The sequence below is a fragment of the Pipistrellus hanaki genome, assembly GCF_964339955.1.
Source record: "Pipistrellus hanaki genome assembly, chromosome: 1".
NCBI lineage: Eukaryota > Metazoa > Chordata > Mammalia > Chiroptera > Vespertilionidae > Pipistrellus > Pipistrellus hanaki.
This window is the reverse complement of record NC_140503.1, coordinates 149,442,918-149,457,689: the sequence shown is the minus strand read 5'-3', so window position 1 is coordinate 149,457,689 and position 14,772 is coordinate 149,442,918. Positions and strand designations below refer to the sequence as shown.

The 14,772-nt window shown below is 37.4% G+C and overlaps 1 protein-coding gene across 6 annotated transcripts in view; it reads left to right on the top strand.

Moving 5' to 3' along the window:
* The window catches only part of RAP1GDS1 (Rap1 GTPase-GDP dissociation stimulator 1), a 113,084-nt gene that overhangs the window by 91,901 nt on the left and 6,411 nt on the right, over window positions 1–14,772 (top strand). For 4 of the 6 annotated variants that reach the window (XM_084895062.1, XM_084895064.1, XM_084895061.1 and 1 more), the window contains 6 exons: window positions 6,580–6,723; window positions 7,447–7,578; window positions 8,886–9,020; window positions 9,923–10,048; window positions 10,999–11,138; window positions 11,721–11,847. In XM_084895062.1, coding sequence (XP_084751188.1) covers window positions 6,580–6,723; window positions 7,447–7,578; window positions 8,886–9,020; window positions 9,923–10,048; window positions 10,999–11,138; window positions 11,721–11,847 — 804 coding nt within the window. The remainder of the gene's footprint in view (window positions 1–6,579; window positions 6,724–7,446; window positions 7,579–8,885; window positions 9,021–9,922; window positions 10,049–10,998; window positions 11,139–11,720; window positions 11,848–14,772) is intronic. The other 2 variants (XM_084895065.1, XM_084895063.1) reach the window with 1 other exon arrangement.

Genomic DNA, 14,772 nt, shown 5'->3' with positions numbered 1-14,772 from the left:
TTTAATATAATTAACTAAGCATTCATGATTTATAAAAACTTTGCAAATCAGCACTAGAAGAGAACGAAAAGGATATATACCAGAAGCCTACAGAAAACAATATAATGATGAAACAAAAAGCATTTCCTTTCATGTTGGGACTAAAAAGGATCATTCCTATTTCTAGTTATTGTGAGAACTGTCCAGTACAGTAAAATAAGAAAGAAATATATAGTAGAGAAATAAATAAAACAATATTTATTTCTAGGTTATATGTTTATGTCGGAAATCCAAAAGAATCCATAGATCAATTTTTAAAAATTAATCAAAATTAGTTAGATTGCTAGCCAAAACAAACAAACAAACAAAATCAAAAAATGGTTTTATTGTGTACCAGCAAAGAAAATAGTTAGGAAATTCATTTTAAAAAATACGTTTTTACCATAGTATAAAATATTAAATACTGTAAGGACAGACTAATAAATATTTAAGATCTCTGGCAGAAAACTATAGGAAATCATTAAGAGAAATTAGAGAAGATCTAAATAAATGGGAAGCTATATCATAGGTTGGAAACCTCAGTGCTCTAATGAAGTTATATCTACCCATCTTGGTCTGTAGACTCAGTGAAGTTTAACCAAAACCCCAAAGACCAGGAATAGCCAAGATACTGTGAAAGAGAACAAGATAGCAGCAGAACTGTTTCACTGCATAACAATATTTAAAGATTTATTCCGATGAAACTCTAATAATTAAAGGACAGTGTGGTACTGGTGCAAGAATGGGAAAAAGACCAGTAGAACAGGGTAGCCCAAAGACAACTGGATACATTTATAGATGTTTATTTATTAGGGAGTAAAAGGAATTCACTATAAAACAGTATAGGAAGTACAGTCATTTCAATCAGCAGTGCTGGGAATAAGCAAAAAAAAATACAATAGGAGAGACACATATCCCCACTTTATACTATATTAAAATTACATTAAAGATTAATTTCAGATAGATTATTGACCTATATGTGAAAATTAAACCAGAAATTTTATATTAAAATATAAGGTAGGAGAATATCATCAAGATCTTGGAGTATGAATAATTTTCTTAGGTCACAAAAAATTCTAACCATAAAGGAAAAAAATGATCAATTTGGACACTGTTAAGAATAAAAAAAAAGACAGTCGGGGAGAGAACATATTTACAACATATAACCAAGAAAATGTGTACAACATGTTAAAACTTCCACAAATCATTAAGAAAAACATAGAAAACCCAGTGGGGAAAATGTGTAAAAGATTAGAATAAGTATTTGATAAAGATAAAGTCCCAATGGCTATTAAACACATAAAAATATTTGCAACTGGTCATCTCATACACCAATTCTTGGTCAGGGTACATACCTAGATTGCTGGCTCTATCTTTCTCTCTTCCCTCTCCCTCTCTCTAAAATCAATACGCATATCCTTGGATAAGGATTAATGCTCAACTCCTTAATAATAAGGGAATGCAAAATACAATACTACATACCCACTGATTATACCAAGCATTGATGAAGGTTTGTAGCAGTAGGAGTTATCATCAAGTGCTGGTGGAAAGTAAATTGGTACATTTTAGAAAACAGGATCTACTGAGTTGGAGTTATTTATTCCCTATGATCCAGAAATATGTGCACCAGGAACCATTAAAGGAATGTTCATAGCAGCATCCTATATAACAAAAGCCTAATATGCAAATCTACCTAACGGCAGAACAACCAGTCGCTGTGACACACACTGACCGCCATGGGGAAGATGCTCAATGCAGGAGCTTCCCCCTGATGGTCAGTGCGCTCCCACAGGGGGAATGCCACTCAGCCAGAAGCCGGGCTTATGTCTGGTGAGCACAGCGGTGGTGGCAGGAGTCTCTCCCTCTGCCTCCACTGCAGGTGGGGGGTAAGGAGTGAGGGTCCCAGACTTCGAGAGCCCCAGACTGGGAGAGGGATGTCTGCCAGCTTAAGCCCGATCACAGGGGGATCGAGCCTCCTAAGCTGGGAGGTGGACATCCCCTGAGGGGTCCCAGACTGTGAGAAGGAGCAGGCTAAGCTGAGGGACCTCCCCCTCCCCCACCCCCCCACCCCCCCCACACACACACAGTGCACACATCTCATGCACCAGGCCCCTAGCTATTCAAAACGATGAACATTGTAAGCAGCTCATTTCCATTATGTAAGCAACTCATATTCATTAACAGTAGAATACATAAATCATGGTATATAGACTAATAGCCTAGGGCCATCATAACCCAGATGGACATCTGGTCACCAGTAAGTGCATGGAGCACCTCTTGGTTCCTCCCCTGCAAGCCCACGGGCTCCTATCACAGCAAAGCTGGTGGAAGGTGGGTGGGGCAAGGCAAGCCTGGTGAGGTCATTAGCCGCTTTCCCAGGGCTGGGCTGGAGGCCTAACGACTTCGCCGCTGCCTCGTCACCTGCAGACCAATCCCAGAGAGAGAGAGACCTGGAGAGAGAGGCAGGGCCTGATCCGCAGCCTCCATGGCTGCTGGTGGGGGGGAGGGGGGGGGGCGGGGAAGGGCCTGAACCGTAGCTGCCATGGAGGCTGCGGATCAGACCTGGAGATAGACCCGAGAGAAAGGTAGCTGTCAGTGGGGCTGTTCTGGATTTCTCAGAAGAGCCCATGGCTGCCTAGGAGGTGGAGCTTTTGACCCTGAATAGCATATAAACCGACCAATCAGAACCAAATCTGGGTGAACTGCAAGGAGCCAATGGCTGCCTAGGAGGCAGAGCTTTTGACACTGACTGGCATAGAAACCCACCAATCAGAACCTAATCTGGATGAACTGTGAAGGCAGAACCTAATGTGGGAGCTGAGGAGGGGTTTTAAGGGCAACAGCTGTTTGTAAGGTGTAAGAAAGTGGTTCTGTTTTTTAATAACCAGTTTGGCCATATAGTGCATATGGCTGGCTATCAATCCAGATATAGGGATTATATATTTTTGTCTGCAAAGAGCATCTCCTGCTGAAAAAGGCTCCTTCATCTCCCCCCCTCCCCTTTAAGCAGTCCCATGCAATGTAATCTATACTAATAAAAGGGTAATATGCTAATTAGACTGGTTGGCAAGCCATCTTCTGGACCTCTGACTTCCTTCCAGACAAAGCGTGGTGGTGGGGGCTGAGGCAGAAGCAGTTAGGGGCAATCAGGCCATCAAGGGAGGGCAGTTGTGGGTAACCAGGCTGGCAGGGGAGGGAAGTTAGGGACCATCAGACATGCTGGGGAAAGCAGGCAGTAAGGGGAGAGCACTTAGGAGCGATCAGGCTGGCAGGAGAGAACAGTTGGGGGCAATCAGGCCAGCAGGGGATCAGTTTGGGGTGATCAGACAGGCAGGCAGAGGCGTTTAGGGGTAATCAGGCAGGCAGGCAGGTGAGCAGTTAGGAGCCAGCAGTCTCAGATTGCGAGAGGGATGTCTGTCTGCTGGTTTAGGCCAGATTCCACAGGGGGGTCCCTAATTGGAGAGGGTGCAGGCTGGGCTGAGGGAACCTCCCCCTTCCCCCTGTGCATGAATTTCGTGCACTGGGCCTCTATTATTTATGTAATATAAAAATATATAGTTAAGAAACAAAATGAAGATATTGAAAACCAATAATGTAACCCAGCTGGTATGGATCAATGGTTGAGTGTCAATCTAACCAGGATGTTACGGTTTGATGCCCAGTCAGGGTACATGCCCAGGATTTGGGCTTGATCCCCAGTATGGTGTGCAGGAGGCAGCAGATCAATGATTACTCTTCATCATTGATGTTTTTATCTTTCTCTCCCTCTCCTTTCCTCTCTGAAATCAATAAAAATATATTAGAAAAATAAAGCAAATCTTATAAACATAAAAAGGAAAAAGCCAACACTGGAAAATACATATTGTAAGACTTCATGTATGTAAAATTCAAAACAAGATAAAATTATTGTAGTTAAAAACTGAAGTGATTATTCGGTGAAACAGTGAAAAGAAGTATGGTTGTGATTGCCATAAAAGTTAGGAAAGTAATTTGAGAGAGATGGATGGAGGGGAGAGATTTGTGTCAGGAATGCCCAGAGGGACTTCCTGGATTGTTGGCAATTAAATTTTTGTTTTAAACCTTGGTTCCTTTATTGATTTTTAGAGAGAGACAAAAGGAGATAGATAACATTCATGAGAGAGAAACTTCAATTGATTGTCTCCTGCATGCCCCACCCCCTGTTGGGGATCGGGCCCATAACCTAGGCATATGTCCTAACCAGGAATTGAACCCATATCCTCTTGATTCCTGGATTGCTCAACCTCTGAGCCAAACCAGCCAGACTGAATTTCTTGGTTTAGGTTATAGTTACAAGGTTATTAGTTATTTAAGTGCACGTTTTTATGCACTTCTCTGCAATGTGGGACTTTTTAAACCATTTAGAAATGATTTTTAAATACGTGTGTGTGTGTGTGTGTGTGTGTGTGATGCATACATATATGCATGGGTACATAAGTGCATATATATATATATATATATATATATATATATATATATGCAAAGGGTGGTGATAAAGGTACCGTGTTTCCCCAAAAATAAGACATCCTCCGAAAATAAGACCTAGTGCATGGAAAGATAAGACATCCCCTGAAAATAAGACCTAGCGCAACTTTGGGAGAAAAAATTAATATAAGACCCTGTCTTATTTTCGGGGTAACGGTAGATGTCCTTGAACAGAATGATGATAGGTGTGTGATGGGCTCTCTGCTGTAACAAATGCCTTGCTAATCCTCCTTAATAAGGCTATTTAAATCTCCCAGCTGTGTATGTGTGAGGGCCTGTCTGTGTGACAGAGTGATTATAGTCAAACTGTGAGAGGAGAGATCTGTAAACTTTAATCATGACAATTTTTTAATTTTCTAAATGCCTTAGCTCTTATTCTGTAGGGAGAAATTTGTTTTTCATCTCTTTGCAAGTTTGGCCAAAGGAAATTTTTATTATGACCTTCAGTCAATTTTTATGCCAGAGAATTATCTGTAACCTGCCTTGCAATGTTTCAAAATAACGTTTGTATTTGTTTCTCCACCACCACCTTCACTTTTCTTTTGTAACTGTGCAGTAGATTGAATGATATCTTTGAAAACTTATTTCTGGACCATCCTTAACATATCATTCGTTTTTCCTTATATGCAAAGGAAAGTGATTCCTACATTTCAGTTGGGATTTTGTATGATTCAAAAGTTGTTATTGTTTTGTTTTTTGTATTTTTAAGGCTTTTTCATCATGGCTTTCTAGTCACTGCACATTTCAAGCCCTAGCATTCTGTAACCAAGGAAACGCCCTACTTTCAGCATGGCACAGTGTAAATGTACCTTTTAAAAAAATATTCCATGTTGAATATTCTATGTATTTGGAAATAATATAAAGACCAGTTTTCCTGGTAGTTTAAAAAACAACAAAACAAAATCCTCAAGTTTTACACATTAAAATTGCCTGAAAGATAAAGTCTTAGGTATAAAAATAAATATTTGTTTCTCCCAAATACTAACCATTGCTGTAGAACTTATACATAAAATAAAATCCAACTGAGAAATAAAACTAGTATAAGTTTAAAGATTGCTGTATAGCAAATGTATTTCTAGGTAGTATTAGGTATATCCAAAGCATTTAGGTGGGCCAGTTTAGGTTAAAATACGAAGATGAATGAGGTGTATATACAATATATCTACTCTGATGGAGAAGGCACATATGGATGTGAATGTAAAATCTTCAATGATGTAAATTCTATAATGAAAAAGTATTTGTTATTAGGGAGATACAAACAAAATTATTTGATATGGGAGTAGAATTTGCTATGAAGATAAATTTTAAAAATACAACTGGAATGTAAATTCTCTAAAATTTCTTATTTTGTTGATTATCCATCAGAAAGCTTGAAAGTTATTGTGTTTTTTTTAACCTGTCATGGCAATTTTAAAACCTAGTCAGATATACAGAGAACATAGTATAATGAACTACCATATATGTATCCATCACCCAAAAAAGTTTCAAATTAATAAAACCTGAAGCTTTTTAAAAAAAAATATGACTTAAAATTCAGAAAGTTATAGATCTTTTAACTACCCTGGAAAGATAACATTTATACAAATATGAATCCAAATGTACTTGTGATATAGCTTACAATTTACTAATAGCTCTTTACTTTTAAATAATTTGTATTTAAACTTCATTAATAGATATATTCTAGCTTTATGTAACAGGTATGTGTGTTTTAATTTAGACAGTGTGGGATATCTTATTTATTGACTTTTAAACATGAGCATAAAATATCTAGAATAACAGTGGCTTGATAGTACTTATCTTCAGAGCTAAGAATTAGTTTGTTTAGGAGCTGCCAAACATTGTGAAAGATAACAATTTCAATTAGAAAAATGAAATAAAGCTTCTCTGTATTTAGGCCGCACTGTCAGACACTTTCTTTTGAAACTCAAATCTTCTAATGTGTGTTATCTAAATTATGCGTTTTCTTGGTTTCTTGTAATTCTTCGTAATGGATTGCTTATTCCAGAATTTCTATTTTCATTTCAAGTTTTGATTATTTTGTTCACATTATGTTTTTAGATGCTATTAAACTACAGCTGGTTGAAGCAGGTTTGGTAGAATGTCTACTACAGATTGTTCAACAGAAAGTGGATAGTGACAAAGAGGATGATATTGCTGAGCTCAAAACCGCTTCCGATCTAATGGTTTTATTACTTCTTGGAGGTGAGTTGTAATTTATACCAACCAAAGAACATGGGTGTCAGATTCTGAAAAATTTATTGTCTCTTTTGAAAACACTATGTAAAGCATTTTTCATTTTCCTATCTCACTTAATCCTGTTGATGTGATGGTTTTGAAATCTTAAAGGAACATAGAGAGTACTAGAGATAATAAGCCTGGAAAAGAGAGGCTTCACTGTTTATTTATTTATGTATGTATGCATGTATTTTTAATATATTTTTATTGATTTCAGAGAGGAAGGGAAAGGGAGAGAGAGATAAAAACATCAGTGATGAGAAGGAATCATTGATCTGCTGCCTCCTACACCCCCCACACTGGGGATTGAGCCTGCAATCCAGGCATGTGTCCTGACCGGGAATTGAACCATGACCTCCTGGTTCATAGGTCAGTGCTCAACCACTGAACCTTCCTGGCTGGGCTTCACTGTCTCTCACTATTTCAAGAGCTGTTATATAGAAGAGACGGCTGTGGCACCACAGGACTGAAAGCCAGATAGTTACTTGGGACTTAGACTAGAAGAACTCTAAAGTTTCTTGTCCAGTCTCTACTACAATGATTCTTATTGTAAAAAAGAAGCATTACTTTCCCCTTATAAATTCTTTCATTTTTGAAGTATATAGTTTCCCCATTGGCTATTTGCTTAGAAATATGGATTTGTTACTCAACATTTTTTTCCTCTTATCTGTTTGTTTCATTTACCTCCAGATGAATCCATGCAGAAATTATTTGAAGAAGGAAGAGGTAATGTGTTTCAAAGGGTGCTGTCCTGGATTCCATCAAATAACCACCAGCTGCAGCTTGCTGGAGCATTGGCGATTGCAAATTTTGCCAGAAATGGTAAGCATATTGCTGCATCTTTTAAAATTTCCTTTGACATTTCATGTACTAAAACCAAACAGTTTAGAATTGCACGTAATATGTATGTGTACTGCTACCTAGATTTTTCAGAGATATGAAATATTTATAGTGACTTTCTAACTAATTATATATTTTATGGAATAACACTAAGTTCTGGTAGTTTAAAGATCTTGGAACAGCCCTGGCCAGCGTGGTTCAGTTGGTTGGGCGTCATCCTGTGCACCAAAAGGTTGCTGGTTCAGTTCCCCGTCAGGGCACGTGCCAGGGTTGCAGGCTCCATTCCTGGTAGGGGTTGTGCAGGAGGCAGATGGTAGATGTTTCACTCTCACTTCCATGTTCCTCTCTCTCCCTTTCCTTTCCTCTCTCTAAAAATCAATTTTTAAAAGTTTTGTTGTTGTTTTAAGAAAGAAAGATCATAAATGTTAATTATGAAGTCATTTGAATACTCGGCAATTCAGAGATTGATAAACTTGAGTCCCATTCTAATTCACATCTGATTTAATAGAAGGATAGTCTCTCTTGCCTGGTGACTTTATTTTGGATTTAATAATCCGAATTTTCATTGTAGGGTTGTAGTATCTCAATTTGTACTTTTATACCTATAAAACTTAAGTGTGGCTAATTCTCTGGTTGAGGTTAGAATAATTTAGCTTAATATTTTGGAGACACCATACTTCCATATTTATTTCTGAAGTCTGGTGTAGGAATATGAGTTACTTTTGTGTTTAGTTTGATTTTATTGCAGAATGAACTGTTGTTATATTATAGTGGATGACTTATTCCATTTTCATTTCCTTCTTTTGGGGAACCACCATTAACTCCTTAGTGATGGAATTAAGACTGGCAAAAGATTAATAATTGTTTAAGCTAAATATGGGGTATAAATAGTGGTTTATTTTAACATTCTCTGTTTTATAAATGTTTCAAAAATTCTATCATTAAAAAATAACTTAACAGCATCGATAACAAAATATAGAATACTGTCTCAGTCACATTATCAGAACTCAGGCATGCTTCACTATTGGTGGACATTTTAAGCATGGGGTTTCTACTTATTTATCTTCCAATATGTTTAAGCTAGAGTGTTTTCTTATTTTTAAAATTCTCTCTATTTTAAGAATCTTTTCATCGGACTTCTCACTCAGTTAGAAAAAAATTATAAATCTGAGGGAGAGTTAGATTTCCCTATGGTTCCATTTTCACTAATGTAGATAATGGGTAGGCATCAACATTACAAAATATTTATAAATGTTTGTTCAAAGGGGGAAAAAATGTTTTTTCTTCAGATGGAAATTGTATCCATATGGTAGACAATGGAATTGTAGAGAAACTTACGGATTTACTGGACAGACATGTAGAAGATGGAAATGTAACGGTACAGCATGCAGCACTAAGTGCCCTCAGAAACCTGGCCATTCCAGGTAAGACTGCAGGATGGTAGGCAACGATGTAAGAAATAAAATCTATTGTTTTGGTAAGATTTTTGCTTTATGTGTTTTGTAGATCTGCCCTGACCAAGGAAAAAAATCTTCAAGTTGTTTACATTTTTTTCACTGATAAATGAAGATAAACTAGTTTTCTGAGATTGTACAAGCATAATCTTGCCTTTGTTCAGATCATTCATATAATTCTATTACCCTCTGTGAATTCCTAAGAGTTTCATTATATTGTATAGTTACACTTTTTAAAGCATTGTCAGTTTAGGTAAGATAATGGCATCAATTAACAGAGCCCCCTAAAGAATGACTTTTAAAGTTTGTATTTTCCTGCAAGCATACAATTTTTTAAAAATAGCCCTAATGTGTCCTTTTGGATTAAAGACTTAAGCCATGGAATCACATTATCATTGGAAATAATATAGGAGATGATTTACAATGTTCTTTTATTCTACTTTCTAAAATTAAATTTCTAGTTAGGTAAAATAATATAACTGTATGAAGATATAATCTATATGAAATTAGTTTGTTTCATATAGCAGATGATGTTATTTAATTATTGTGACATCTATATTAACACAGCTGGTCAAAAACAGAGGTAAAAAACAGAGTTGAGGAATTGTGCTTTCTGTGAATAGAAGGCAACATTATCAGGTTTCCTTTACAAACTATTTAGGTAAGTGTTTAGAGGTTAGGTTTGATTTTGTATATTATGCTCCTATAGACAAACGGGATATAAGATTTTTTTTTTTAAATAGAAAAATATAAAACATAGGGCCTTAGAGATAATAAGACCCTCAATAAATGTTTATTGAATTGAATGATTATCATCAAGAATGCTAACACCATTTTAATCATGGTCTTTTTTTTTCCTCCCCTCTCTCTAGTTGTAAATAAAGCAAAGATGTTAGAAGCTGGGGTCACAGAGGCAGTTTTGAAATTCCTTAAATCCGAAATGCCCCCGGTTCAGTTCAAACTTCTGGGGACATTGAGAATGTTAATAGATGCACAAGGTAAAAGAAATGCTTTCCCAAGATGTTCTTTTGCTATCATAGTCTCAATATGCCTCTAGTGAAAAAGGGCTTGCTTTCAGCTTTCAGAATTATGTAATCATAAAGATAAATAGCAAATGAAGACAAAAAGAGATTGGTTTTAGAACCCATTTATTAATTCTCATGCTTGTTATAATTGGCTTTAAGTGGAAACTACATGGCTTCTATTAGTACATATGATCCTAGTTTTAGGTTGATTTATTTGCAGTTCCTGATTTTTTTTTTGATTTTTTTTTTTTTTTTTTAGCATTCCATACCCATTTTTACCTCATCTTCAAAATCATCATGTTTCAATATAACGACGTTTTAAAAATTTGCTTTGCAAAGAGGGAAATCATTTTTCTGTGTACAGGGACAGCAGTGAAAACTTGGAATGAATTATGTTTATTTACGTCTAAATTTCAAAACTTTTCTCTATTGATTCCTTAGAGCAGGGGTCCTCAAACTTTTTAAAGTGGGGGCCAGATCACGGTCCCTCAGAGAGCTGGAGGGCCGGACTATATGAACTACTAATTCCTACTGTAACACCTCAGCTGCGCTCACTGCCCAAAAAACCTGGTGGGCCAGATCAGACTCCTCTGCGGGCCGCATGTGGCCCGCGGGCTGTAGTTTGAAGACCCCTGCCTTAGAATCATCCTAAAAATTCTTTATTATAGTTTGACAGAGTACTAACAGACTACCAGGCTGACCTGGAAGCATATGAAGTTGCTTTCTTTTATATTTTTGTACTGAAGTCCACAACTTTATAGGAAAGGCCAAATAGTCCTTCAGATATGGGATACTATGTTTGCAGTTCCTGCTCTAATAAAATTGTGTTGTTTTTTAAGCATGTAATTTTCTTGCATACTCTTTATTTCAGTTGATTGCCTACCAGTGATTCATTCCTTTGTGGTTTGCCTTCTTGCCTATAGCAGAAGCTGCTGAACAACTGGGAAAGAATATTAAGTTAGTGGAGCGTTTGGTGGAATGGTGTGAAGCCAAAGACCATGCTGGTGTGATGGGAGAGTCAAACAGACTGCTCTCTGCCCTCATACGACACAGTAAATCAAAAGTAAGTTCCCAAAGAAACCTTTCACTAAGAACATTTGAGTGGCCTTTTTGTAAAACCAATATTGTAGATTGTACATCATAAGCTTGAGTTTTTTATGAATTTATCTGTAAATACATTAATCAAAAGTTCTGAAAATATAGTAATTGAAGATTGAACTTTTTAATTTTGTTGTATTCATAATAGGTGAGAGTAGAGTTTTGGAGTTAAACAGAAATGAGTTCATACAATAATTTATCTGCTCTATTTACTTGGTCAAGTGTCTTCACCTCTAAGTAAAAACTGGGCTGTTCCCTACCTGAGAGTGTTGTGAGGATGATTCAGTGAGATCACGTATAGAATGCTCAGTTGGTACCTGGTTGACTGCAGGCACTCAGTAAATGGAGGTTGCTGCTGTTACTATTTTTACCGCAACTACTACATTGAACATTGATGCTGATAATGGTGGTAGTAGTTCAAGCTTTTTTCTTCATAATGTAATGACTCATACAGGACACTCGAGTTACAATGAATTGACTGATTATAACGCAGCTTCTTTATATTGAAAATTAAGGTTTATAATTCTGTGATATTTATTTGTTATAGGATGTAATTAAAACCATTGTACAGAGTGGTGGCATCAAGCATCTAGTTACCATGGCAACTAGTGAACATGTAATAATGCAGAATGAGGCCCTTGTTGCTTTGGCACTAATAGCAGCTTTAGAATTGGGTAAGTACCCTAGTGACAAACTTATTTTCTTTTATTTTTATCTTGGATAAAAGGAAGCACAGGAGTGGAATAGAAGTCAGAACCTTGACTAGAAGCATTTTGCCAGTGTGTGTTTGTATCTATATATGAGTATATGGAAAACCATATTCTACAGATTGTCACCACTGCTATCCCTTTTGGTTGTGTTATTTTGGCAACATTTGCTTTAAGGTTAGTTAGATTAAGTGTTATCTCAAGTTGTAAGCAATTAGGGAACATAGAACTCGTTTTTAGCAGGCCTCAGAGAAATGAAACCATTTTTATAATGCAACAGGCTTAGGGTTTTCTACTTTTCCAGCTCTCCAGGCCTTCCATCTCTACCACTAAATTTTCTGTTGCTAATCTTCTGTTATCTTGATTTCTATTGCTTTGTGGGGGTGGGGAACCTTTTTTATGCCAAGGGCCCATTTGGATATTTATAACATCATTTGAGAGGCCATACAAAATTATCAACTTAAAAATTAGCCTGCTATATTTGGTCAATTAACTCACCCCTAATGTCTTGCCAGGCCAGACCAAAGCAAATGATTTTGTGGGCCTTATATGGCCCTTGGCCTGGACTGGACATTCCCCTCCCTTGCTTTATACCATTGCCTTCATTTTAATTTTCACCTTCTATGTCATTCTTCTGTGTGTTTTATATTCAGAATTCTCCAAATACAGTGTTTAAATAATGCAGTTAATGTCTGTCTTGTAGCATATAGCTTCCCTGTTGGTCAGAATTGTTCATGAGAAGCTAGCTCATACACATTTAGCTTATGGGTAGCCACCTTTATTTTAGGAACCAGCCTCTAATGTAGTCAGCTGGGGACAGTCAGTGTCACATGGCCTGTGGGTGATACCTTGGGCTGCCTTACACAAAGGAAGACTCTACTTAGTGTCCTGTCCAGTTCAAAGCATTGCAGGTAAATACTGTTGCTTTTTTTCCATTGAAGATTTATGTGCATAATCCTCACACTGGGGAAAGTGAACCCACCAACCCCTATCTCAGGAAGGAGAGGCCAAAAGATACCCATGGTGTATCTTCCTCCAGTATCACATTTATTCATATGTGGGGAATAGGAAATTTGTATTTTTTTTTTCTTCTTACAGGGTTGTGAGTTTTTAAAAAAATCGTAAGTAGGATGTAAAATTTTTTGAATTTTTTAAATAATTTTTTATTGTTCATATTATTACAAATGTTCCTCTCCCCCCCCCCCCCCATTGATCTCCTCCACCAGGTTCCCACCCTCTGCCCTTTCCCCACCCCCCATTGTCCTCATCCATAGGTGCACAGTTTATGTTCAGTCTCTTCCCGCACCCCCCTCTCCCTTTTTCCTCAAGAATCGTCAGTTCACTCCCCTTCCATACCTCTGATTCTATTATATTCTACAGTTAATATTGTTCATCAGTTTGTTTGTTTTTTAATTTCCTTGGTTTTTAGATTCACTTGTTGATAGTTACGTATTTGTTGTTCATAATTTTTATCTTTATTTACTTTCTCTTCTGAAAGAACCCCCTTCAGCAATTCATATAATTCTGGTTTGGTGGTGATGAACTCCTTTAGCTTTTTTTTTTATTAGTGAAGCTCTTTATCTGGCCTTCAATTCTGAGTGATAGCTTTGCTGGATAGATTATCTTTGGCTGTAGGTTCTTACTATTCATCACCTTGAATATTTCTTGCCATTCCCATCTGGCCTGCATGGTTTCTGTTGAGAAATCAGCTGACAATCGTATAGGTGCTCCTTTATAGGTAACTACCTGCTTTGCTCTTGCTGCTTTTAATATTCTCTCTTTGTCTTTTGCTCTTGGAGTTTTAATTATGATGTGTCTTGGTGTGGTCCTCTTTGGATTCCTTTTGTTTGGGGTTCTGTGCACTTCTTGGACTTGTAAGCCTAATTCTTTCACCAGGTGGGGGAAGTTTTCTGTCACTATTTCTTTCAGTATGTTTTCAATATCTTGCTCCCTCTCATCTTCTGGGACCCCCATAATTCTGATGTTGGTTCACTTGAAGTTGTCCTAGAGGTTTCTTACATTATCTTCAATTTTCTGGAATCTCTTGCCTTCTAGCTTCTGCGGAGGAGTGTCTTTTGACTCTTTATGTTCCAAATCTTTGATTCTTGCGATCTTCCATTCTGTTTTTAGGACTCTGTATAATATTTTTTATTTCAGACAATGTATTCTTTATTTCTTGTTGATCCTTTATCATTTCTTGTTGATTCCTTATTAATTCTAGTTGATCCCTTTTCATATCCTCATAGGTCTTATTGATCTTTTCAAAGAAATTCTTGAAAAACCTTATAAGCGTAGATTTGAACTCTATATCCAGTCGCCTTTTGTCCTCCATTTCTTTCGTTTGTGATCTATTTCGTCTCGGCATTTTCGCAGCTTCCCTGATGGGGCTGGGTTTCAGGGTGGAGCCTACAGCTTTGGCTTCCGTCAGCCCCGCCCTATGTGGCTCCTGAGTCTCAGGGTCCTTCAGTACTCATTGCAAGTGCCTCTGAGAGAAAGGTGCCCTCGATTTTCGCCTGCTACCAAATAGTCTAGGCTCTCCCCCAATGAGCCCGGTATTGGGGTTCAGTTCAGTTGGAAGTGGGGTTGGAGGTGGCGTTCGGAGCAGTTTGGAGCCCCTGTCTCCTTCCCGCCAGGGCAATCCCGCGGCACAGCCAATCGTCCCTTCTTTGTAGTTCTGGGTAATGTCCATTTTATATTTTAGTTGTATTTTATTGAAATTGTTGTGTGCGGCTGCGGCTAGGTGTTTACTGTGCAGCCATCTTGGATTCTCGAAAATTTTTTGAATTTTGAAGATAAAGGACTTCAAGACAATGTATGCTTACTCTCAGTAGTTGTGGAGAGGCTGTGGAGGTCAGTTTGAGTTCTAGCCAAGCCTGTGATTTCCACATGGTT